We start from the raw sequence: 23,509 nt of genomic DNA on the forward strand, positions 1-23,509 counted from the left end.
GGACTTAATTCACACCCAGACATTTATAAGACAATCACAGCAAGAAAGACAAAATTATCCATAAAATAAATGAATATGAATCAAATGTTGCATAGGATTTTGTTCTTAGATCATTTGACCTTGAGTGTCATGTGGATAAGAAATTGTCTTTTACATTGTTGACATTACATTGAGGGCAGCATGGTGGCTGAGTGGTTAGCACTGTTGCCTCACAGCAAGAAGGTCGTGGGTTCGCATCCCGGCCTTTCTGTGTTTACTCCGGGTACTCCGGTTTCCTCCCACAGTCCAAAAACATGCATGTCAGGTTAATTGATGACTCTAAAATTGCCCGTAGGACTGAGTGTGAGTGTGTGAGGTTGTCTGTCTTTGTGTGTCTATATGTGGCCCTGCGACAGACTGGTGACCTGTCTAGGGTGTACCCCTGCCTTCCACCCGAGAGAGAGCTGGGATAGGCTCCAGCGGATCCCCGTGACCCTGAACAGGAAAAGCGGGTAGAAGATGGATGGATGGATGGATGGATGGACATTACATTGAAATCTGGTGCATGCTGTTTTTTTTTTTTTTCTGTTAGGCTATATATCAAACACTTGGTTTGGTTGTTATGGTTGTTTGACCATAAAATGTTCTTTTATTTGTAAGTTCCTATGCCATTCTTCTTTTTAATAACTGTTTACTGATCATTGACTGTTAGCTCTAATTCTAAATGATGTAGTATGTGATGGGATTAGGCAAACTGATGTTTTGATTGTCCCACGATGGAGCCTAAACATCTTTACAAACAACTTTAAGAGATATGTTAGTGGTCACAGCTCTTACAGGGTTATGGGCTAAGTCCAGTTCCCAAAATGTGTCATAATACCAGACTGAGAAGCTGTGTTTCACTGCCCTCATGTTGAATGCTTAAAACCTGTTTCCCATCAGTGTTAGTGTTAGGCTTTAAAGTGGATACAACTAATATTTTGGGAAAAACCCTCTAAAATCCACTGTAAGCTGCCTGCCTGACACAAATGATAGTCAGCAACCAGATGGTGAACATAGTGGAACCTTTAGCAGCTGTAAAAAGCCAGATAAATACTGGGCTTACATCCACCAGGTGACCAGAGACACCAGACCACATGAATGATAATGCCACAGCTGTCTGTGTAATTAAGCAGCTGTTTGATACTAACAACTTAAAAGTTGATGTGTCAGAACTTATTTCTGCTGCCTTCAACAGTCCAACAATACAAGCAGAATCCTCTGTCATCATTTCTACATAATTAAAGAAAATAAAGAAAAATTGGTTATGTGAGATTTTGTCCATGTTTTCAACAGGGTGACTGAGATTTCTATATTAAAAAACAAAGCTTATATGGAAGGTTATGTGAACTAACATTATATACACTGTGAAGGCTGTCGATGGACTAACACAGTCTGACATCCTCCTGTCGTCCTGTTCAGCTCTGGTGGATCATTTTTAAAAGACTTGAGGTGTAGTGTTGCCGTCCAGGTGCTGATCTTGGGGACCCCGGTGAGTCAGGAGCTGTCCAAGGTACTGATTAAGATCCTGACATCAGGACATCAGGCTCAGCTGACACAGTCATTATGTGATAAAACACTGTTTGCACCTTTATTATGGCATGCTTTGAGAAAACCGATGTGTCAGGACAAGCGAAGCCATTTAATTCTAGCGTCCTACTTCGCTTGCCGTAGGAAACACGGAAAAGCTGTGGACATGGTGGTTATCGGCATGCTAGCCGTTTTGGGCTGTTTATTATCATGGTAAAATGCTCAGCAAAGAGTGATCTTTTATATGTTGATGAAGGGGGATGGGGCGGGCATGTGGCTAAATAATGGGAAACGTTTTTGGGAGAAAGAATCGACCTTCTCGTGTAACGGAACAAGACAAAGCCATTTTGGTGAGCAGGAAGATTAGTCCCGTTAGATGAACACACGGATGCGACGGTGCAGCCCTGAGTAATGTTGATGTGTTTACACCTGGACTCTTCTCTAATTCATACTCAGATGTCATTCATTTGTTTGGATGAGCTCAAATGTTCTTCCTTTGGGAAGTCCACTAAAAAAAGCAAATACACAGTTGTTTGTTTGTTTGTGTTTGTTTATTTGCACTAACTACAAACACAAAGGCTGACATGATGCAAGTACACTTCGTTTTTTATTATTGATGTTGTGTTGATTTACATGGCTCATATATATTTGACAGTGCGCTTATTTCCCCAGCAATTGAAGCAGCAGAGAGATAAGCTGAAGCAGTACCAAAAGAGAGTCACGGTACAACTGGAGAAAGAGCGACTTCTTGCAAAGCAGTTGCTAAAAGATGGAAAGAAAGAGTGAGTATTAAAAAACCAAAAGCTGCTGTGGTTTGTGACGTTTTCTGTCCAGAGCTTTAAAATATATACACCTGCCACAGTGAGTTTCACGAGTTTCACCGCTGTGAAGGCAGGCAACAGTAAAAGTGGCAGGTGGTTGATAATAAAAGAATTGAAAATCCCCCCCCCCCCCGACTTTGACTTACTTTGACTTTGACAAACGCGTGGGAATGAGATATTATAATATGCGGCTGTGAGATACTATGTCTTACCTTTATCTATTTGTGGCGCACTACATGTAATGGTTAAAGAGAACACTGTAGTTGGTACATTTTGTGCTATATGAAATGCTACATACTGCATGAATACCATAGGGAAAAAAAAAACTTGTTTGCTATATTTTGTTTTGCCTTGTTATTTGTTTTTTTGCAGTAAAGCACTCCTGCTTCTTAAGAAAAAACGATTTCAGGATCAGCTACTAGACAAGACTGAAAATCAGATTTCAAACCTGGAGCGCATGGTAAGTTTTAATGAGATTACTCTGTTTAGGTCTATTTATGACTGGGGAACTGAAATACGAGCTGTAAACAATTGTGACAAACTAAAATATAGTTATCTAGAACAGGCTTGCTGATTTTAAAATCATATTTTTATCATAATGAATCATTGTACAGTCAATGGTGTGAGAAAATACAATCAGCATACTATTCTTGATGACGTACTGTCTGTAATGTCTGTAGTTTTGTAATTTATTATATTTTTATATTCTAATATGTGTCATTAGGTTCAAGATATTGAGTTCATGCAAATAGAGATGAAAGTCATCGAGGGCCTGAAGATTGGCAATGATTGTCTGAAGAGTATGCACGAGGTAAATATTCTTTTCTGTTTCTTTCTCACCTTTTTGTGTGAAGAAATATTCCTTTGACGTTATTGTCACAACAATACACCTTTACACTTCTGATATGTGTGTGTATACTTTACCAGTGTCAAAGTTTCCACTGATAAGCTTCCTTTCTTTAAAGTGAGCATTGGATGACCACTGAGCAGCACAGAAAGCTTGTGTTTGCATATCTGGTGAACGTTGTTTGAAGATTAAAGTATTAAGAAGGAAAGCCTTGACTACAGCTGCATATCCTTGGATACAGTGCACAGATATTCACATGCCGCCCAGATATGCTGAAAACACTTTTTGTCTAACATGCTTTTCTTCTTTTATGTGTGCTTCCTTTCCTTGTTTGTGACAGATTATGTCATTAGAAGATGTGGAGAGAATTCTGGATGAGACCCAGGAATCAATTGAATATCAGAGGGTAAATGTCTGCATGGTGTTAGTGAAATACACCCACATAGTGCTATTTTTATTTGTATAATAAAGTCATTACTGCATATAAGCACAATATTCAATTCATACTTGATGGCTAGTTAATTGTAACTAGTGGTAAAGTACTGTTTATAATGAAATCTGAACATTCTTAAGACATCCAAAAACTTGTGTTTTCCCTCATACCTATACTAAATCAAAAAAAAAAAAAAAAACTGTGTCTCTGTGCTGTTAGCTAACACACTTTGTGCTCCTGCAGCAAATAGATGAAATGCTGGCTGGAGCGCTGACACAGGAAGATGAGGACACTGTTCTAGCAGAGCTGGAAGCTATCACTCAGGTGGGTGTTAAGCTGCAAGTTTAACCTTTATTAATACAGAGACTAGTTGCGGAACGTGCCTGTTTTTTTTTTTTTCCTGTAATATCCCACTTCACATTTACTGTTAAACATACTGAGGCCTGGCATAACCAGAATCAGTTTGGCACTTCCACAGGAGCAGTTCTGTGATCAAAGCTGTGATTTCGAGTTTAGTAAAGTGGGAATTTCTTACCAAAACTGCATGTTCATATTTTAACCCCAGATTTTTGTAATAGCTGTCTTTTGAAGAGTGGGGCATAATTTTAATAGAATTTGAAGTATTTTTAATTAAGTTAGCATATCATTTTTCTGTCATAACAGGGTGTGATTGAAGCAGTTGTGAATATGATTTTGTTTGACTCATATTAATTAAAACCAAGGCAGATTCTCCATCTTTTGTAATCCAATTATTATTCCAAATGACACACAATTTATCAGATGATACAAATTACTACGTTTCAGTCTTGAACAGAGGCGCTGATTAAGCAGCTGGGTTTGAATTGTACAAATAAAACATGTAACTTGTATTGCATTTGCATTGCATTGTGTATTTATTTATGTATTTGCAACAGGATAAAATACCAGAAAAACATCAACCAGGACAAATCTGACAATAAAAGCAAAGAGCAACATTATTCTTGATTTATAAATGTTCTGGTCATACCATACAGTGAGTTAGTTGAGAAACTTGCCTGGACTTAGACTAAAATAGAAGACTTTGAAATGTCTCCCCAGCTATTGAATCTCTTATTTGACCCACTTCTCTGATTCCTCCTTCTCTCCAAAAATTATATTGTTTTTTAGTCTTTTAATTGCATTTGACAGTATTCACTGAGCCTGAGTCTCTGTCTCCAGGGAGAAGATGTCGCACTTCCAGAGGTCCCCATTGAGCCAGTACCAGAGGTCTCAGAGACCGCTAAAGCTGAACCAGGTACTGTACTGTATGTTTTTTTCACTAAACAAAACATTGCTTGGTTAATAGATATATTCATGTTTTATTTCAGAGTAATCATGTTTCCTTTTTTGATTTTGTGTTTTTAGAGAGAAGAGAAGCAAAGAACAAGCCAGACAGAGAGATGCTGGCAGCCTAACAGACTGAATTTGTGGTTGACCACATACTGTACATGAAGTAGTCTCTTTGTTTTGGTGGACAATCTGTTCATTTCAGCATTTCATCTTTTATTGTCAGTAGGTAAAAGGTGGCACCTGCAGACATCTGTACGCCTTTACAGATTGAACAGGATCAGCACTGTTTGTGTATCTTCTAAAACAAAGTCAAATAATCTGTTCCTGCATGTCTGACTGGGATTAGCAAAGCAATGTCACATTATAACTGTGGTGGTTACGGCATAACCGAATGACAGGACAGATTTTTAGATGTTTTATTAAACATTAAATCAAATTGTTTACATATTAAATTGACCCGTGGCAACAAAACTCTGTCTTGGCATTTCTTTATTTTACAAACCGTCTATGAGAGTTCTGCTCTCGTAGAATCATGTTTTGTTTACAATTTCAATTAGTCTAACATGCATTGTCCAGAAGGGGGCACTCCTCGCTATTAGTATTTTCTTCACTCACCAGCACACAGGCAGGTGTCTTCATTCACATCCCATCAGTGAAGTGTGTATGGTTATTGACAGAATGTAGAAAGCTCATAGTGTTGATATGTGGGAGATGTTTAGACAAGAAAGCCATAGTTTTTACAATCCTACACTAAGTGGGCACTCAGACTCTAATTAGCATGTACAATGAAGCTAACACAAATTATCCACTGTGAGGAAAACATCACCTATGGTGTTACTGAAAACAGTCAGACTATGACTGGCTTACAGCCTTATGCAATGCAATTATTTACATAAAAATATTCTTTTGTAATTTGAAAGAAGAGGAACTTCATTGTGATGGCTGCTCTGCACATCATAAAGGCTACTCAGATGACAGCATCAGTGTGCACAGAAGCTTTAATGGACGGAAAACAATTGAAACACATCACACTGGTCCTTATAGGTGGAGACGGTACACTGGGGGCAAAGTGCAAACTATAAATATGGATTGGTTTCATTTAGAGAAACCATGCTTTGTCCAAATGATGCATCAGTGAAAAACAGATTTCATTTTCTCTTTGAAAGGGTTAGTTTGCTCTAGAAACAAAATGGCAGGATGGCTCTACCTATAATATATGGCATTTTTGTATGCCCAGCTCTAACAGCTTATTGTTTTAGATGGCATACAAATCATCGAGTAGACGTGTCTTTTTTTAAGTTAGTCTGACACACATTATAATTGTCAATATAAACAAGCCAATGTACATTGACATATTTCCTGAGCAAGTCCAATATTTAAATAGTCTAATAAATGCTTTTGTATAGAAAAATGTCTCTGTGTATTATAGCAATGGTGGAGCTCATTTTCTATAGAAAACGAGTTGTACTTTGACAGAATTGTGTTGCGTGTTTGAGATGTAGGAAATAAATGATTTGTGATTCTGTATATTTAAGTTCTTAAATGATGTAGTTATTTCTTAAACATGTTTGTTCTGTGATAAGCCATTTCAGTGTTATTTATTATCTAAAAAAAAGCTAAACAACATGTAAAATGTTAGTATCCTGTTTTTGATGTGACTGAGATTGCGAGAAATCGGAGCGTTGGAGGAGTCAGTGAAGGCAGCAGCGGACAGTCAGCTGTGGAGAGGGAAGGTGTGTTTAGTAGGAGTGGGGTTTCGGAGCGCGGCACAGTGTCGCTCTCGCTCAGGCGCTTTGCCTCGTCTATTGTTAAATTAAAGGCGTGAATTTAAACATCTCTTTTTACGCGGATACACGTTTCCAGGAAAAAAACCGTTTATGGTCCTGGCTGAAGATTTCACCATGTCTCGCACCGACGAGGTTCACCGCTTTACGGAAAATGTCTATAAGGTAAGCCTAAAAACTAATGAGTAAAGTTTTGAGAGGCATGTGGGTGATATGGATTCAGGTGTCAGAGACACTGTGCAGTTCCAACATGAGTCTGACTTTATTTATTTATATTTATTGGTCAAGACGCATTCAAAGCTCCGTTTTTGCCGATAATCTCCATAGGGTGAGGCGCAATTCAGCTGGTTGATTTATTTTTTATATATATAATTTATTATTACATTGACCAAAATGCTGTGTCTTGCACCTCCACATACTTTTGCGAAACACTAGGTTGATAATTAACACTTCGCAGCCAGAACTGCCACCGTGCTTACAAAATCACAGCCACTCCATCATTCATTCACCTAATCTATCCCTGCCATGTGGCCGAGGCCTATATTGTATGCCTATAGCGCACCTACAGCACCGTGGAGGCTGTTTCCTGGTATACTACTGGGTTTCTATGGCTCATGTTAGGTTTCCTGCTGAAATAGGAACACATTCCATTCCTGAAGTCACTGTTTGACAAGCAGAGAAGGTTGGGCTTATCTGTTGCAACAAGTAAACATTTGACCCATAGTGATTTCAACATGAAAACCTGTTCTGCATAAAAAACCTGTGTGAACTTTGAATGCAGTCGTTAGGCCTCAATTCTGAAAAGAAAGATCCTCAGGGGGAAAAAAAATGAAGAATGAAAAGGACAGAATGAAAACTTGCAATGACTAAAAATGAAGAGGAATGATCTACATTTATATTAATTAATAAATTAGATTAATTACCCAAGTAGAATCCTATTGAGGATTGCTGCCTCTTTTTCAAGGGAGACCTGGCAAGGCCCACAGCATTACAAGTCCCAATAGGAGCCATCTAGTTGTGGCTCCTTGTGCATCTTATATACAAGTAAAAGAAACTAAACAATATATGAAATCAAATGTGCAGAAAACAGAACGATGCAAAAAACAATTGTTAGTTGATACATGACTAAAATGCTATATCGGTTAAGAAAATCATTGGTGATTACCTAACACTAATCAGCTAATCAGTTAATCAACTGGTGTCAGCGCTATGTGCTATCTAAATCTTACTGTAGGTATTGGTTCAGTGTCTGCCGTGTTTTACAGTTGCAGGCATCTACTGGTGGAATGTTAACAAAACTTTATGTTATGAGGGCTTGGCACCTGTGTCTGTTGTCATTGTGCTGATCTCAGGTTTCAGTTTTCTTACAGCTTAGTGCTACTTGACGGGCCCTCGTTCAATATATTGCTGGTACTTATTTACACATAACAATCTATAAATGTTCTAGTTTAACTGCTCCTAGTTCCCCTATAATAGAAGACCAAGAAGAGGTAGAGGGGAGCTGCTCATTTTCCTACAGGGGATAGACATCTGTCAGAAAGGAGGTCAGATGAGCAGAGACTGACTGACTGGTGCTTCTTTTAGAGCCAACAAGGGAAGCAAATGTTTGAGGTGGCTATTTCTGTGTGGAATTGGTCACACATCCTACAGTGTACCCTTCTCATTGTGAATTGGAGGCTGTGCTCTGTCGGGGTTTATCCAAGTGTTTACACCTACTAATGTGGGTTAATCAGCATAGACACATTGGAGGTGTCTGGATCCTGTACTCTTGTGGAGAGCCGGTCCTTTTGCAAATGGTCTTGTTCATTCAAGTCCAAGCCCATAAATGGGGCTGTGTCTCTGGCGCGAAGACAACCCGTCAGAGCCCTGACATCCAGGAACGCTGATGGGCAGTGGAGTGAAAAGACAGTCCCTCTTCCACACTGGGGATATGACCCAGTGGCTAAGGTCACAGACAATGTTATCTAGTAGTGGCTGCTTATTTAGCACTCCTTGTGTTTTCTTAACCAACCTGACATTATAAAAGCAAGCTTCTTAGTGTCCATTGAAAGAGATGGGTTCAGTTTGACTCCTACAATAGTAATAAAAAGTCTTTCACAGTGTACGCTTGTGTTTAGGTGTTAAAACCCTTAGAAACCACCCTTTTTTATTAAAAGAAGGGGATTTATTGTGTTGTGAAGTGAGGGTGTTGAACAAAGCCTTTTTGCAATGGCTACGTTTGGTCACTGGACTCTATTGATATTAATTTAGAAAAAAACACACTCACTGTCTGAGGCTGAATTATAGACTGTCACCTTTAATTTCATGGGCTTGCCAGCCACACTGAGGGTATGGTGAAACTGCAGGGCTTGTTGCATAAGTATTTAAATAAGCTCAAAATTCTATGACTTATATAAGTAATGCAAAAATTAGATGTAAGATGCAAAATTTATCCAACATCTAAACGTGAACATAAAACTGAACCAAATAATTACTTCAACCTTGACAGCCCTGGATTCCCATTGTAACCCTGCCAATTTCTCTACTCACATTTAAATGTCTCCATAGACAGTAATTGTACTTGTCTGTTTTGAATGCAAGCAGACATCTCCTAAGGAAGAGGAGATGTAAAAACATATGGCAGCCAGCAGCTGGGCAGATACTGAGTAATCATAGGGGAGATGAGGGGGGTAACTGCACTGCTGTGACTCATGTTAGTCCAGTTGAGTGTGTGTTTAACAGGGCAGAGACAGTAGGCACAACAAGGGAGAGACTCAGAATCTCCTTGTGAGCGTTGTTACTTTGGCCAGGGGCACTCCCTAGTTTTCTGCGATGACTTTATCCTAATAAACGGTGGAGTCAACCCTGAAAACCCAGCAATCCCAGCGTGATCCTCCATGACTCACTTCAGTTCTCTCCCTCACATAGGCAGGCAGTTCCAGACACGGTGATTGGCATCTAGTCATTGCCGTACTGATATGGTGAGACAGATACTTAAAACTGACACTCAGCATTTGGGTTTTTTGTGTGAGTCTGTGTGCGCACCATAGTCATCTCTACCAGCTGGCCATGTCACTGGGTGTCTGAGAGAGGTGGTGCCCCGGGTCAAGCCTCTTAGCATGCTGTTGGAGTGCCGATCTGGCTCTGGGGGGAGGACAAACTGAAGTGAACAAACAGATTAATCAGACTAGAGGCTGAAGAAGAATGGAGATGTTTATTAACCCAGTCAGGGATGAAACTGTTTTAATTACTAACAGTAACCTTTATGCTGAACTGTAATGGCTGTGGAAGATTGCATAGAAGCGATGGTGTTGAACAAACCCTGTGGCAGGATATAATATTTACTTAGAATTATTCAGTCTTTGTCATAGGAAGTCTGCTGTGTACAGTTCCTGATACATGTGCTGCAGGTTTTGAACACACCCTGGTAGGTAAGGGAATAGATGGGTGTGTCTTCTCTCTACCAGCCCTCAGGACAACACTTATTTTCCCATGCAGCACCACTCCCTAATTGTCAACACAACTTGGAAAACAGTAGATGCCATTTTCTCAAATGGCTGTTATGAAGAAGGTAAAATAGTTGTTTGATGTGTTTAATGCTCAAGCATGACACTCTATACTCTATGGTTATGGGATCTTCATTGTATCACAAGTCTGATATTGCTTTAGAAGACCGTCTGATTAAAAATCCCTGATCTAAAATGCAATTTTTTTTTCTGCCTAGAAGACATCTTGTTATATAATAGTTTTCTCTCTCAGTTGCAGTATTGTCGTGACATTCGCTACACTCAAATGAATGATATTCTGATGATGGTAAGAGGACTACAGTTTCACCACAATCTCATGTGGGAGATCTGAACAGGTGGTCTCTTAGCAACAACGTGCCATTATTCTTATGTGTTTCTGTCATATCATTGTGCTAAAAGACTTGCAGTTGGCGAAAGGCTGGCGAAGGCGAGTGAAAGGGAGGATAAACCATAAAGATGGAGGTCGCATAGTTTGATTTATTTTTCATTTTTGTCCAGTATTCATGTTTGTTTCTGAAGAAAAAAAAAAAAAAAGATGAAGGGGAGATGCTAAACCTGTTGTAATTCATGACAAATGTTCTATAAAAGCCCCGTAAGGGGTTCAGTGTAAACCAGCACTGTCTGATCTATATACAATGCTGCGTGAAGTCTTCTGGAGTCACTTGAAAGAAGATGTCATCCATCACTTTATTTACCTTTTTTCTAGCAGTCTATCACATCAGGCACCTTTTGTCATATAATATGCGATTTAATGGAGTTTAAAATGACTTTAGCTCCTGAACATCTGCCTCCAGAATATAGTGTTTCAACAAGTTTATGCCTGCTGGTGCCTGGGGTCTTGAAAAGATTGCATTATACACTGCAGGAGATATCATAACATTCATTGCCTGTGGAACAGCAGATTTGTTCCCTGTGTCTTTGACTGCGATGTAGAGAGAGGACTATTGCTCCACACACCCACCTTCTCTGCACGTCTGGGGGCGGATGGTTTAGAGACATTCTCTCTTTTCTTTTACTCATCACTGTTTTTTTTTTTTCAGGGACAGAGACTGGAGATGCTCAGTGCTAAATCCAAGGCTATGTTGTAATGACTGCAAAGAAGCTTTGTATCTGTTGGTGCCAGAAAAGGTTGATTTGAAGTCATCTTGTTAACATGGGTGTTGTCCAAAACATTACATCTGTCACAAAAACAGTATACATAAGAACATTCTCTGCTGTATAGAAAGCATTTTAATGTTTTATTGTGTGGGTGGATGAGAGGAAGGCGATGAGAAGAAGGAAAAATAGAAGGAGACATTCCACATCCTTGTTGAAATAGTCCCTAATTACTGTGGAGGGTGAAGCTGTAATTACACAGACTGAAAGAGACACAGAAGCAGAGACAGAAATTTTTAGTTAGTGCTGTGGACAATGGTCTTCCGTGGACTACAGTTAACGTGCCTGTGGCTTGTGTTACTGTATGTCTCTGTGGCAGATGCTACTTTCAGTGGCATTGGACATATTACACCACACTAGGCTAGCTGAGCAACCACAGTATTCCTCTGAGCCCCAGACCAGTCTTGCTATTGGAGGTTGTGTTTCTACATGTATACCCACATGGTTTAAATTTTCTTTTTTGAGAGGCCATTTTCATCAAGTGAAACACTGTTGTTTTTAAAGTTAGTAAGTCATCTCATATACACAGTCACACACACTGTTATGGTAGCCTCTGTGCTCTCTATTTCTCTTTCTTTAAAGTGTAACAGTAAGAATGCATTTACATCTCTTCAAAAGATGTTTCTCTTGGCATGTGTACAGCGCCTTTGTTAATTGACAATATAGTAGCATGTATCATGTTTTTGCCACAAGCTTACCAAGATGCATCAGTATGAAATTAAAGACAGACATTGAAAAGTAATGCCACCTCCATGTCTCATTCAGACTGACTGAGCACTTAAAAACACCCACACCATGGGATGCTTTAAAAGCAGATATAGTACAAATGCCTTCGATGGACTGGTGACCTGACCAGGGTGTACCCCTGCCTTCCACCCAAAGAGAGGTGGGATAAGCTCCAGCAGATACCTGTGACCCTAAATTGGAATAAGTACATATCCAGTTTGAGTTTACATTTGTTAAGCAGTAGAATTTTTTTTTTTTTTTTTTGTTGTTGCTGGTGGTAAAACCTTAATATTGAAAGGAGGCTGTCAGCAGTGGGATACTAACAAATTATGAATTTTTCCTTAAATAAATAAACTGTTTTTGTAAGCTTTAAAGCAGCCAAGCAAAATGTGAATTTACTGGTATTCTCTTTAGTTAACCAATGAAATAACACAAACTAAAATTGAGTTTTTCATTGCACAATTTCTTTTTTCCTCTTCTTTGATAGTCAGTTGAAGAATAACTCTATAAGGTTACAGCAGTCTTTCACATCAGTTAGTTAAAATGATATTTTGACGAATTTGAGTGTTTCTTTCCACAGCTGATGTGAGTCTTGTGCTGGTTAAAGAAGCAAAGCTAACAGATAAGTCTGGCTCTTGGTTGCTGTGGTAACCAGTGCCTGTGTTGGGTTAGTCGAGTGTCTGATGCCAGGCTGAGGAGGGGGTCACACTGGCGGCAGATGACAGCAAAGCAAATAAACACAGTAATAGTTGATCTCTGGCAAACATATTCTTTTTATGTGTGCTGCCAGTAGGAGACACTGCATTTCAAAGGTGGGGGCAGGACCATGAAGCTATTTGAGAGGTGACTTGGATTTTCCTTCTCCACTTGAGACCCTTTGTAGAAAACCGTGGGACTAAACACAGACATCAAGCCTCATGTCTAGTCAAGTTGTGGTTGAATCCAACAAAAGTGTGCGTTTTTGACTGTTGACATTTCATTTGATAAAAGCAAAGCCCATAATAATGTTATTGTTAGTATTGGCAAACCTTCATAAAAAGGCAAATATTTACCAAAGTGTAAGCAATACTTTTCTTTCCAAGGTGTTAGGCACCTCCAGCATGACAAAACAGTTTGCTTCCGCATGATGGCATGCAGTGGTATGTTTGGAACTGAAGTCATGTACCAATAGATGATCAGACTGTTCTTTTTTTAATTGCAGTTTAACAGGAACTAACCATATAGAAGACTGTTCTTGGTAGAACGGTGCACATTGTGTTTGCATGGCATAGAAAGGCCAGTATGTATGTAGTAAGAAATATATGGTGAAGATGCATCCTTTTGCAAATGTTTCCTTTTTACCTTAGGATTTATCTAATAATATGAGCCAGTGTTGGGTGCTTTTATGTGGTCTTTTTTATGTTGTGTTCACATTTGCAAAACATAAAACAACACACTTAAATATATATATAATGACATTATTTCCTTTTTTTGTTTTTTGGGGTTTTTTTTGTAATTAATGTAGTTCTAGCAGACAATACAAAGTGAGCCATCAGTGGATTTCCGATTTTATTGCCTTGGGTCTCTTCAAGACTCGGGTTATTCATGAATTTTAAGATATCAACTGTGGCCACAAGCGTAATTGAATCCCTGCTACTAATAAGGTTGCTGTAATAACTAGGACTTTATGATGCTTGCTAGAGCTGGACAAAGAGATCATAAGAGGGAATGCTTTTATCCTATTCATCTCTGGCAGCCCAGAGAAATAATTCTCATTAAGTTAGTTACCCAGGACAAAGGACACAATACCTTTCTCCCTCATACCAACAGAAAACTGATATAATTGCATTGGGTGTTGCAAATTATTTTTGAAAAATACCCTGCTAAAATGATGAAAACCTTGGCATGATATAAACATACTAACTGTAACATAAGAGCAAGTGCTGAAGCTGGCAGTAGCGAACAAAGAATTGCCTGGCATGTTTTATAGTTATAAGAGGAGCATCTTTGGTCTATTTAATATAGAGTAGATGTCTGTCTGTGGTTGACATGACTGATGTAAAATAGTATGTTCTGTACACTTCCATAACAAAAGAAAACTAGAGCTGCTCTCAAACTGTCCAAGCTTTTCCTCAGCTCATGATGTTGAAAAGTTTGCTCTCTTAAACGCAACTTGGAAAGGACACAAATGTTCACATGGTATTTTTGGATTTGATGTTCGACCTGGTTTCCAATGAAAGCACATGCTGTCCTTGCTGCAGTATTAGTAAGGCTTTAAGTATGCAGGAATGACAGACATCTTCATAGCATCCATTCAAAGTGTATACCTAGACTTTGCTCTGAAATAAGCATGTGCTTCCTGTGTGTCTCTCTGCATGGATGTGTGAATTTTAGAAAGCAGTTTTTTTTAGCTGTATTGCAGTAAGAAGTTGGCTACTTTCCCCCTCCTTGTACAGTATCTCTGCAGTGATTGTTGAGATTCCTTGGCAAACTCCTGTTGTTGTAACATTGCTGTGATGTTAATCTGTACATCAAGAATCATGAGTTAACAAGAAGTTTGCTTATGAGAAAACTGGACAGTTTAAAAGACTGACTTGTATCTATTTTGAGCAAAATGTAAATTACATTGGCATTCTTCTGGTGAGATGTAATAAGATATGGAATGTAACCGCACACAAATGGCTGTTGTCTTTCGAATGCAGCCTTATTTTTAAGGCGACTGTAATGTTGGAAACAAACCAGCCTTTGAACATGCTGTAGCAGCACTATCACATACAGTATCATGTTATTTTTCAGTACACTTCAAAATAATATATATATATATATATATATATATATATACACACACACACACAGTGTGATGAATATAATCTGTAGTATACTTGACATTTACTTTTTATTTTTATTTTTAAGTAATATAATTATTGTTTTTTTTATTATTAGTATTATTATAATGTTTATGCAGGGGTCTCTAACATCAGTCCTGGAGGGCCACTGTCCTGCTTCTTTTCCAACTAACCCTGTCCTTACAGCTTCTGATTGGCTGAACACACCTGATCCAGGTAATTAGCAGTGGGTAGGGCAGGGATAGTTGGAAAACAAGCAGGACAGTGGCCCTCGAGGACTGGAGTTTGAGCCCCTTGGGTTATGGTGTGTTCCTGAAGGCAACACAGTTGAGTTTTAACAGGTTGATTTGGTCAACACACCTACAGTACCACATGTATGATGTTGGCTAACATGCTAATTCCAAACCTCAATCACTGCTATTATTTCAAACTGGCACAGGACTTTATGAAATGAGTTCATATAAGTTCATACACTGTTATAAGTTCATATATTTCTTTAGACAGTTAAATTTTCTCATCTGACCTTTTGGACTGTTTGCACTTTTGGATTAGTTGCATTGCTGTGCCAGATTTGTGTGTTCAAGCATTGCTACACTGTATGTGCAATGTTTCCTGTGGTTATGTAGAACACATGTAAACTTAAATGAAGTTTAGGTTTGTTTTTTTTTTTTTTTGGCCAAGACGTTTGGGAACAACTAACCTGGCCATGACTGCCCTGAGGAAAAATGAAGTAGTATTGATTTTAACTTGAATTAATTGTAGTTTATTTAGGTTGTTCCCTGACTTTCTGTGTTTAATTTCAGCGAGTATTGGCACCTGGTAATCTGTTGAGAAATGGTGAGACACTCAGATCCTGATGTGTTCCATCTTGGTCTGGTATTTCTCATTGATCAATAAAGTCAACCAGGCAGGATATTACACTGCAGCCTGATTATTGCTTCTCAGCACAGTAATAAGTTTAGAGTATATGTCTGAGCAATCCTCCAGCTGATTGAGACCTATCATAAAGTCACACTGCTCCTTATTAAGACAAAAATGATGGTCTTGTTGTCCTAATTTCATCCACACATTATCCACCTTCTTTACATTCCTCTGTGATTAGATCATTAAGCTTGGCTGTCTCTGCTGCCTGTCAGCACATGACATGTCCTCACATGCCCTTATACTCAAATACAGTAATTGGTGGTTTCAGTGCTCATCTGATCCTGGGCACTCTCAGGCCTGTCTATGGTCGTGGTGTAGAACCGGGAATGAGAAAGGAAGTGGCAAGAGGAGGGCGAGAAGGAACAGATGATGGCATCCTGGCTTCTGATTGTGTGTGATTCCCCCTGGTTCTAATCAGCTGGTGTTACTTTGAAATTACCCCCTTGCATGTTATTACTGTGTGTGTGTGTGTGTGTGTGTGTGTGTGTGTGTGTGTGTGTGTGTGTGTGTGTGTGTGTGTGTGTGTGTGTGTGTGTGTGTGTGTGTGTGTGTGTGTGTGTGTGTGACAGAGAAGAAGAGAATGAGCAGAGATAAATACCCTGTAGTTGGAATCATCTATCTATTTCATATACACTGACCTTGTTTCAATTTCTACTTCAACACTGAAGAGAAATTCATATCGTTAGGGCAGAGGGAACAATCAGTTTAATCCTCTTAATAATGTTTTCCATTATCTGCAGCCTTTATGCTTGTGCTCCCAACTTCTCCATATTCTTTCAGTCTAACCTCAGTGCATAAATGGGTGTCATACAGATTTCATTAATTTTGTCAGAGACATTTCTCTGCCCTCTTTTAATTGTCTGCTTTAATTTCTGCCGAGTGCGACAATGAATTCATTCAGCCCTCGTATAAGCAGTGACAAAGGACAGCCTGTCCATCTCGGGAAAGGAGATTACACTTTAGCTGTGACACACTTCATATGTTTTCTTTCTTTAGTTGAAAAATGTTTGAATGAGAGTTTATACAGGACATGATTGTCTACCTTTGTTTGTAATTCCTAGAATATTCTTAGCAAATTTCTTCTCAATCATTTACTTGTTCTCTTTTCCTTTCTGTCTCTCTCATTCTGCATCTGTCTTTCTCTCTCTCTCCCTCTCACACAACGTCAAGTGCCTCCTGGCCCCATATCCCAATTAGCGGCCACAATTAGGGTAACAATGTAGTACAAGAGAACTGGGATGACAAATTTAGCAACAATGGAAAGATATGAAGAAAGAAACTACCTCACCGCTTTTTTTCTCTCTCTAACCCCCCACCCCCAGTTCCCAGTTGCATGTCATTTATAATGCACTGTAATATATCTCTTTTATAAAATAGTTCATTCAGTTGCTATCATATAATTCTTTATGTAGAATTATTCCATAACTACATATATCTTCTATATGCTGATTCATTGGCAGTGGGTCAGTGTGTGTGTGTGTGTGTGTGTGTGTGTGTGTGTGTGTGTGTGTGTGTGTGTGTGTGTGTGTCTGTCTGTGTGTTCAGAACATGTTGGAAAGGGAGCCGGACCTGTGTGAGCTACCTTTGGCCTCCTCAGTGGGAGAGTGTGCTGTAATGATGCTGCACTTGGTTCTGCTTTCTTATGTAATCCTCCCACCAGTTTGAAACACCACCGCACTTTATTAGAAAGCCTTGTATTAATGTAGGTGCGTGCACAAGTGCACACACATGCATGGCAGTGTGTGTTTATTTGCAATGCAGCCATTCATGTGACCTTATCATTATCAATGAGATGCACTTTACATCAGTCAGGGAGAGCAAAGACACATTTAGGAACAAACATATTTTAGCAGGGTGTTGAGGGACGTGCAAGTCTTTTATCTTCTTAGAGGCAGAAAGAAGTGATTTTTTTTTTTTTTTTTTTTTTTTTGAGCACTGTTGCTTGAAGATGGGGTTCTCCCCTTAGTTATGCTGCCATCCTTTTATTATATTAGACGAACAGTGTCAGATGGTAAATAAAATGAGCTGATTTAAACATGAGTTGCTGTTAGAGTAGTTGAAAATGTTCATTTTACCCTCCGATTTGCGGTAGCTTTGGAATAAGTTTATGTAAAGCAATAAGCTGACACAGTGCCTCTGTGAAAAGCAATCAGCTGTGTATTCAAGAGTTCATTAATAAAATTAACTTGATTGATGGAACTGACTTTTTTCCCCTACAGGAGAAACAGTTTTGTTTTCGAAAGAAGTTTCTCTCCAGAATCTCACTGTGTTCCTGAGCTGCTGAGCTGGTGCATGGTGGAGGTGCTGAGAGTTTTGCTTGAGGGCTAGACCCAGTTAACCGAGGAGGAGGAACTTAATAGGAAGGATGACCTCTGATTTCAGCCAGTGAATAGCCATGAAGAATAACTGACCTGTATTTTTGCTTGCTATCGTCACTTCTATTTTATGGCCAATACCAAGGGTAGAATTTAAAACCAAGTGAAAATACACAGCACAGAGTTGCTTTTCATAATGCAGCAACGTATAGAAATGAACATTTGGTAGTTTTCATTTTTTAAATATTTCTTAAATAACAGAAAGTCTTTGTGTTTTTGATTATGAGAAAGACAATATTTAATCACCTATGTGAAACAGGAGTATTTACATTTTATTGATAAAATGCTAATGAATTAATAATGAAAATAATCATTAGCTGCAGCACTAGAAATGATCACTCATTAACAATATATTGATGAAAATGACCACTCGTTAACTAAGTCCATTTTTTTGTTGTACCAGCTTTGGTTGTAATAAAACAGTTAGTGTTGGTAATGAAAGTAGCAGTGATTTATGTCTGACTCATTGGTATTTCTACTGTAGGTGGGTTATGCTGCACTCATGCTGCTTGAACTACGACTCCTGACAGGGTGCACACACCGCAGGAGCGCACACACGTGCACACACACACACACACACACACACACACACAAAATGTCTCATCCTAATCAAATCCTGGCTCTCATTAAAAACAGAAAACAGACAGCAACATAAAGGTAAAAGCAACAATGCTGAAGTCTGACTTGAAGATAAAAAGGGTTATGATTTTCAGGCTGAGCTGCCAGGGTTGTTTCAGGATGATACTGGTGGCACAAAGCCATATTATTCTGCCACAGCGTGGAGTCAGGCTAGAAGTAGATTATTAAGTGTTCTCTTGCAGTATTGATGGCTTGTGTAGGGACTGCTGCTGCAGCAGTGCTGTGGTTGTCTGTGTGTCCCCTGGCTGTTCCTGACTAGCTGACTAGGGACCATCTAATTGGAGGAAGCCCTGGAGGGGCACAGGAGGAGGATGGTAGAGGAAACATTTGTGGTGGGAGATGTCAGGAACTGTGCATTCTCTGCATTTAGACTGTCTCAGCCTGCACTGTAGTATGATACTGTGTTTCTACAGTAATGCAGTGTGTCGCTGCTGCCATGACAAAAAAAAGCTCACTTTAAGGTACTTTAATGATAGAAGGATAGGCCTTTAGTTATTGTCATTATTATGGCATCCAAACAGGTCTTTATACAACAAACCTTTCTCAAGTTAAGTAGTTATATGGTTAAAACAAGAATGGTCACAGCCCTTACTTCCATCATGTACTTGCCAGTTTTTGATGTTATGGCAGTTTGTTTATGTCAGTGGCCTGCAACATCAAATTTTATGTTGGTCTCTAGAATCTAGACTGCTTTGTTTTCTAGCAACAATAAGCATTGGTGTCCATCATCCCCTGCTCTAGGTTCCCGTCAGTGCAATTATTATAGTCACTTTGTTTTTAGTCCATGAGTACTTCTACCCATTCCTGCCGCCATCATCAACCCCAGGCTCTCTTGCCTACTTTCACCTGGACTGTTTTTCACTAGAAGTGAGGAGGAGGTGGGTGTAGAAACCAAACTTGCTCTCTCATTAACATTCAAGACAACCATTGTGTCCAAAGACCCTGTTGATGGCTGTTTACTCTGTATGAAACTGATTCTGTCTGAGGGAGGTTTGTGTATGTCAGAAGGACAGGAAGAAAGTGTGAGAGAAAATAAAGGTGTAAAGTCTTTCTTCTCTGCCCTTGACTCCACTCTGCTGATAAGTGAAACCTCCATCTCCCATCTATCTCTTGTTTTCTCTTTCAGACAATCATGGAGCAGTTCAACCCCTGCTTACGGAACTTTGTTGCCATGGGGAAGAACTATGAGAAAGCCCTCGCCAGTAAGTACTTTATTCACTCTCTCTCTTTTTTTTTTTCTCTCTCTTTCTCTGCTCCCTGTTTTGCTGCAGGTTCAGGCACACAGCCAAGCCAGCAATCTCTCTGTCTAGTTCTTTCTCTTCTTCTCTATGTATAAATCCATCTACCCATCTTTCTTTTTGTATTACTAAAAAAGGACAATATTCTCCTGCCAAATGGGCAGGCCTTATCATGTGGTGCACAGCCTCTAGCATGGCTTGTACACTGTAGTGGAGGTGTTTTCAGAGAAACACAAAGGGCCTCTAATCTGATGCAGAAGTGAGGATAGCTCACTGTCAGCAGTCAAGTACACAAAGGAAAATGTGTGGATATATGTTTGCTGCACCCCAAACACTGACAGTGATGCACTATGCTTTGGGGATTTTTCATTTCCCCTCTTACTTTGTAAGTGTCCTACAACGTTCTGACAAAACATCCCTCAAACATCCCCAGTCCAACTGATCTCAAAAATTTGGGGGGGTTTCTCCTCCCTCCACAAGCTGGCACTTCTTTCCCTCTCTCGCACGCACGCACGCACGCGCGCGCACACACACACACACACACACACACACACACACACACACACACACACACACACACACACACACACACACACACACACACACACACACACACACAGAGTAACTAATCCTGTGGTGTAGATACAGGAGGAGCCAGACTGCTAGGGGCTCACTGAGCCATCATAAACCCACTTTGTAAGATTGACTTGACCCAAGGGACTAAGATGCTCTGATTTGCAGGGGTAGGGCATGGGAGGATATAACTTCCACCCATATGGTGCAATCACTGAAATTATTCAACACTAGAAATGCCAAAAGGGCTTCATGGGTATAGGTCTGCTAAATCTGGATATGGACACATTCCAGGTTTATCATCACAGCAGTCAGTTTCTGATTTTCTGTGATTGTAGTACACAGACAACAGATATATACTTGACAAGTCCCCTTATAGCATGAAGAGGGTGATGCAGGTACAGGAAGTGTTGGTTGTCCTGATTAAGATATGTTCTTCTTCTTCTTCTTCACCCTCTTTTGAGCGATGGATCAATTGTTCTGAGATGTGCCCTTCCCCTACTGATAGTCTGTCTTGCAATCAGAGATCTGGTTATCCTGTCCATCTGTTACTGTGAGCCCCTCGCTGCACATTTCATTAGACAGAAGTAAAGAATCCATATAGATCCAGCTTATCTACTCAGACGCCTTTCAGCAACAGACACGCTCTCTTACACATTAAGGTGGCAACAGTGGCAGTAAGAAAATGACCACTTCTTGGAGATCCCGTTGAAAATCTCCTCAAGCTCCTGCCACCCTACTTACACAGGTGCCTACCATATGTAATGTACAAAACAATCTTCCACATCAAGCAAAGGCGTAATGAATTGAAATCAGCCATGATGCTCTGGAGGCTTTGCACTCACTTGTCAGGTGTTTCCCCCAGCAAGAAAAGAAGATCGAAGCACACACAGTCATTTGTTGTTGACTCAGCTGTAATTGGGATTAGCATTAGCATACATCCCTCAGCCCTGAAGCAGAGCTGTTAGGCTTCCAGCCTGGGAGACCTCCTTTATCGCAGGGCTGCATCTGTCTGCTAGAATTAGTCAGTCTCTGCCAGGCTATTGTTGTAAATGTGTCTCTCACCTGGCAGCTGTCTGCAGGCGCTGGGCCCATCTGTCACCTGGACCACTGATGAATTCACCTCCAAAAAGCAGTGTCCATTATTCAATGGAGATGGTCTGATTGGCAAGCTGTATAGAAGCAAAAACAACTGAAAGCTGACTCTGACCTGACCTATGTGACCTGTTGCACAGCAACAGTTGGAATAACAGGGTTTGAGGTGGATATTGATCAGGGCAATCAGGTGTAGTTTTGATATTTATGTGCTTGGTGAGGCAGAAGATTAGGATTAGCCTTAGAGAGTTTTTGTATATGCTCGAAAAGATCTAAAGCAAAAGTCAAGCATTTCGTGTGTTCTGGAGTGTGTGTGCATGCGCTCAAATCTGGCAGTGCATGTGTGCATAACATAAGATTACATGTTATTCCTTGTTTTAATGACCCTTGATCTTTTCATGTCAATGAATAGATTATTTTAATGTGTAACATTAGTACTTTGCATTTCAATGACGTTAACAGTTAACTGTTATTGTTGCCAGAGAATAGTCCTTTTCCTCACCCCTTCTAATCAAACTCCATGGTGTGGTCTCCAACCTGAAACCTAAACATCCAGGATTGCAGACGGTCACCCTAGCATGTTGATTATGATTATTTTTACTTAGGTGGACCTACCTTCTTTACCACACAGTACACAGTACCACACAGCTGCTCTGCTGTAGATTAATATAGACATTTAAGCACATATGCAAGCATGAAATCCTGATAGACTCACTGCAATGCATTGTACATCACAGTCACTAGTAGTAGCTGCTAAAAGTCAAGTAAAGTTCGTGATGTGCTTAGTCAGTGCAACTGAATGTGAAGTATTGCAGAGATATATTTAATGGGAAAAACATCAGCTAAGCCTGGGTGATGTGGTCAAAGCATATCATTGTAATACTCAAATAAATGTATCAATCGATATTGCTAATTATCAATATATGTTTGTGTGTTTTTTCCCTTCCTTTGGCCCTACACGTTTCAGCTATGTATCCTAATTACTGTAGTGTAATAGGCAGATTGTGCAGAAGGTGACCCACATACATTTATTGAAAATTACTTACCAGTTTATCATTATCATGGGAATTATTTTTTTCCCACACTTATAATTGAGAATATTTCATTGCTCAGCCCATCTTTTCATTACGTCACTAAGCCAGAAATAATATATAACATGAAATTTTTGGTGTTTAACTGATCAGACTGGATTATTTGTCAGCTTGTCTTTTTTTTTAATTTTAAAAAGCACACTATACTTTAACCTTTAACTTAATAACCACCGTATTCTTTTGTTCTTACTTCTCTTTTAGATGTGACATTTGCTGCCAAGGGCTACTTCGATGCTCTGGTCAGAATGGGTGAACTGGCCAGTGAGAGTCAAGGATCCAAAGATCTTGGTAAGTGATTGAAATAAACCTTTTGGCATTTCCTCCCCCTTTTTTCTCTCTCTGTGTTGGCCTTGGTCACACTGACCTTCAACAACAGCATCAGTTCTTTATGAACTTACACACGTCATCTAACGTCAACTCTTTGTAAAAAATGTCGCATGGGAAGGCAAGTAGCATTCAGAGAGTGATGTGTGGGTTGATACAGGAGGTGCTTTTTTTTTTTTTTTTCTTTTTGTTTGAATTTTTACTGAAATGGTTTGTGGTTAGATTGTGTCCTGGAGGAAATAACGTTTTTCAATTTATTGGGTACCTTTGTGAGGGAAATATCATTAGAGAAAGAAA

The 23,509-nt window shown here is 39.5% G+C and overlaps 2 protein-coding genes across 5 annotated transcripts in view; both read left to right on the forward strand.

Moving 5' to 3' along the window:
- Positions 1-1,757: 1,757 nt before the first annotated feature.
- Positions 1,758-5,428, forward strand: LOC113141156 (charged multivesicular body protein 6-like). The gene is made up of 8 exons (XM_026325396.1): positions 1,758-1,898; positions 2,221-2,330; positions 2,742-2,829; positions 3,094-3,180; positions 3,557-3,622; positions 3,893-3,973; positions 4,847-4,922; positions 5,033-5,428. Exons 1-8 carry the CDS (start codon positions 1,833-1,835, stop codon positions 5,080-5,082), a joined length of 624 nt encoding a protein of 207 aa, XP_026181181.1. The 5' UTR covers positions 1,758-1,832; the 3' UTR covers positions 5,083-5,428.
- Positions 5,429-6,713: 1,285 nt separating this feature from the next.
- LOC113140676 (brain-specific angiogenesis inhibitor 1-associated protein 2-like) overlaps positions 6,714-23,509 on the forward strand; it is a 44,185-nt gene continuing 27,389 nt past the window's right edge. For all 4 annotated transcript variants that reach the window (XM_026324582.1, XM_026324581.1, XM_026324579.1 and 1 more), the window contains exons 1-3: positions 6,714-6,906; positions 20,018-20,093; positions 23,090-23,176. In XM_026324582.1, coding sequence (XP_026180367.1) covers positions 6,835-6,906; positions 20,018-20,093; positions 23,090-23,176 — 235 coding nt within the window. In that variant the 5' untranslated portion in view covers positions 6,714-6,834. The remainder of the gene's footprint in view (positions 6,907-20,017; positions 20,094-23,089; positions 23,177-23,509) is intronic.

Source organism: Mastacembelus armatus, chromosome 8 (assembly GCF_900324485.2).
Source record: "Mastacembelus armatus chromosome 8, fMasArm1.2, whole genome shotgun sequence".
In the NCBI taxonomy this organism is placed as follows: Eukaryota; Metazoa; Chordata; class Actinopteri; order Synbranchiformes; family Mastacembelidae; genus Mastacembelus; species Mastacembelus armatus.

What these genes read in the sequence shown, in the direction of transcription:
- LOC113141156 (XM_026325396.1), top strand. Translation starts at nt 1,833, where the DNA reads ATGGGAAACGTTTTTGGGAGAAAGAATCGACCTTCTCGTGTAACGGAA. An exon ending in CTAAAAGATGGAAAGAAAGA is followed by an intron (nt 2,331 to 2,741) that starts GTGAGTATTAAA and finishes GTTTTTTTGCAG; the next exon opens with TAAAGCACTCCTGCTTCTTA. An exon ending in GACCGCTAAAGCTGAACCAG is followed by an intron (nt 4,923 to 5,032) that starts GTACTGTACTGT and finishes TTGTGTTTTTAG; the next exon opens with AGAGAAGAGAAGCAAAGAAC.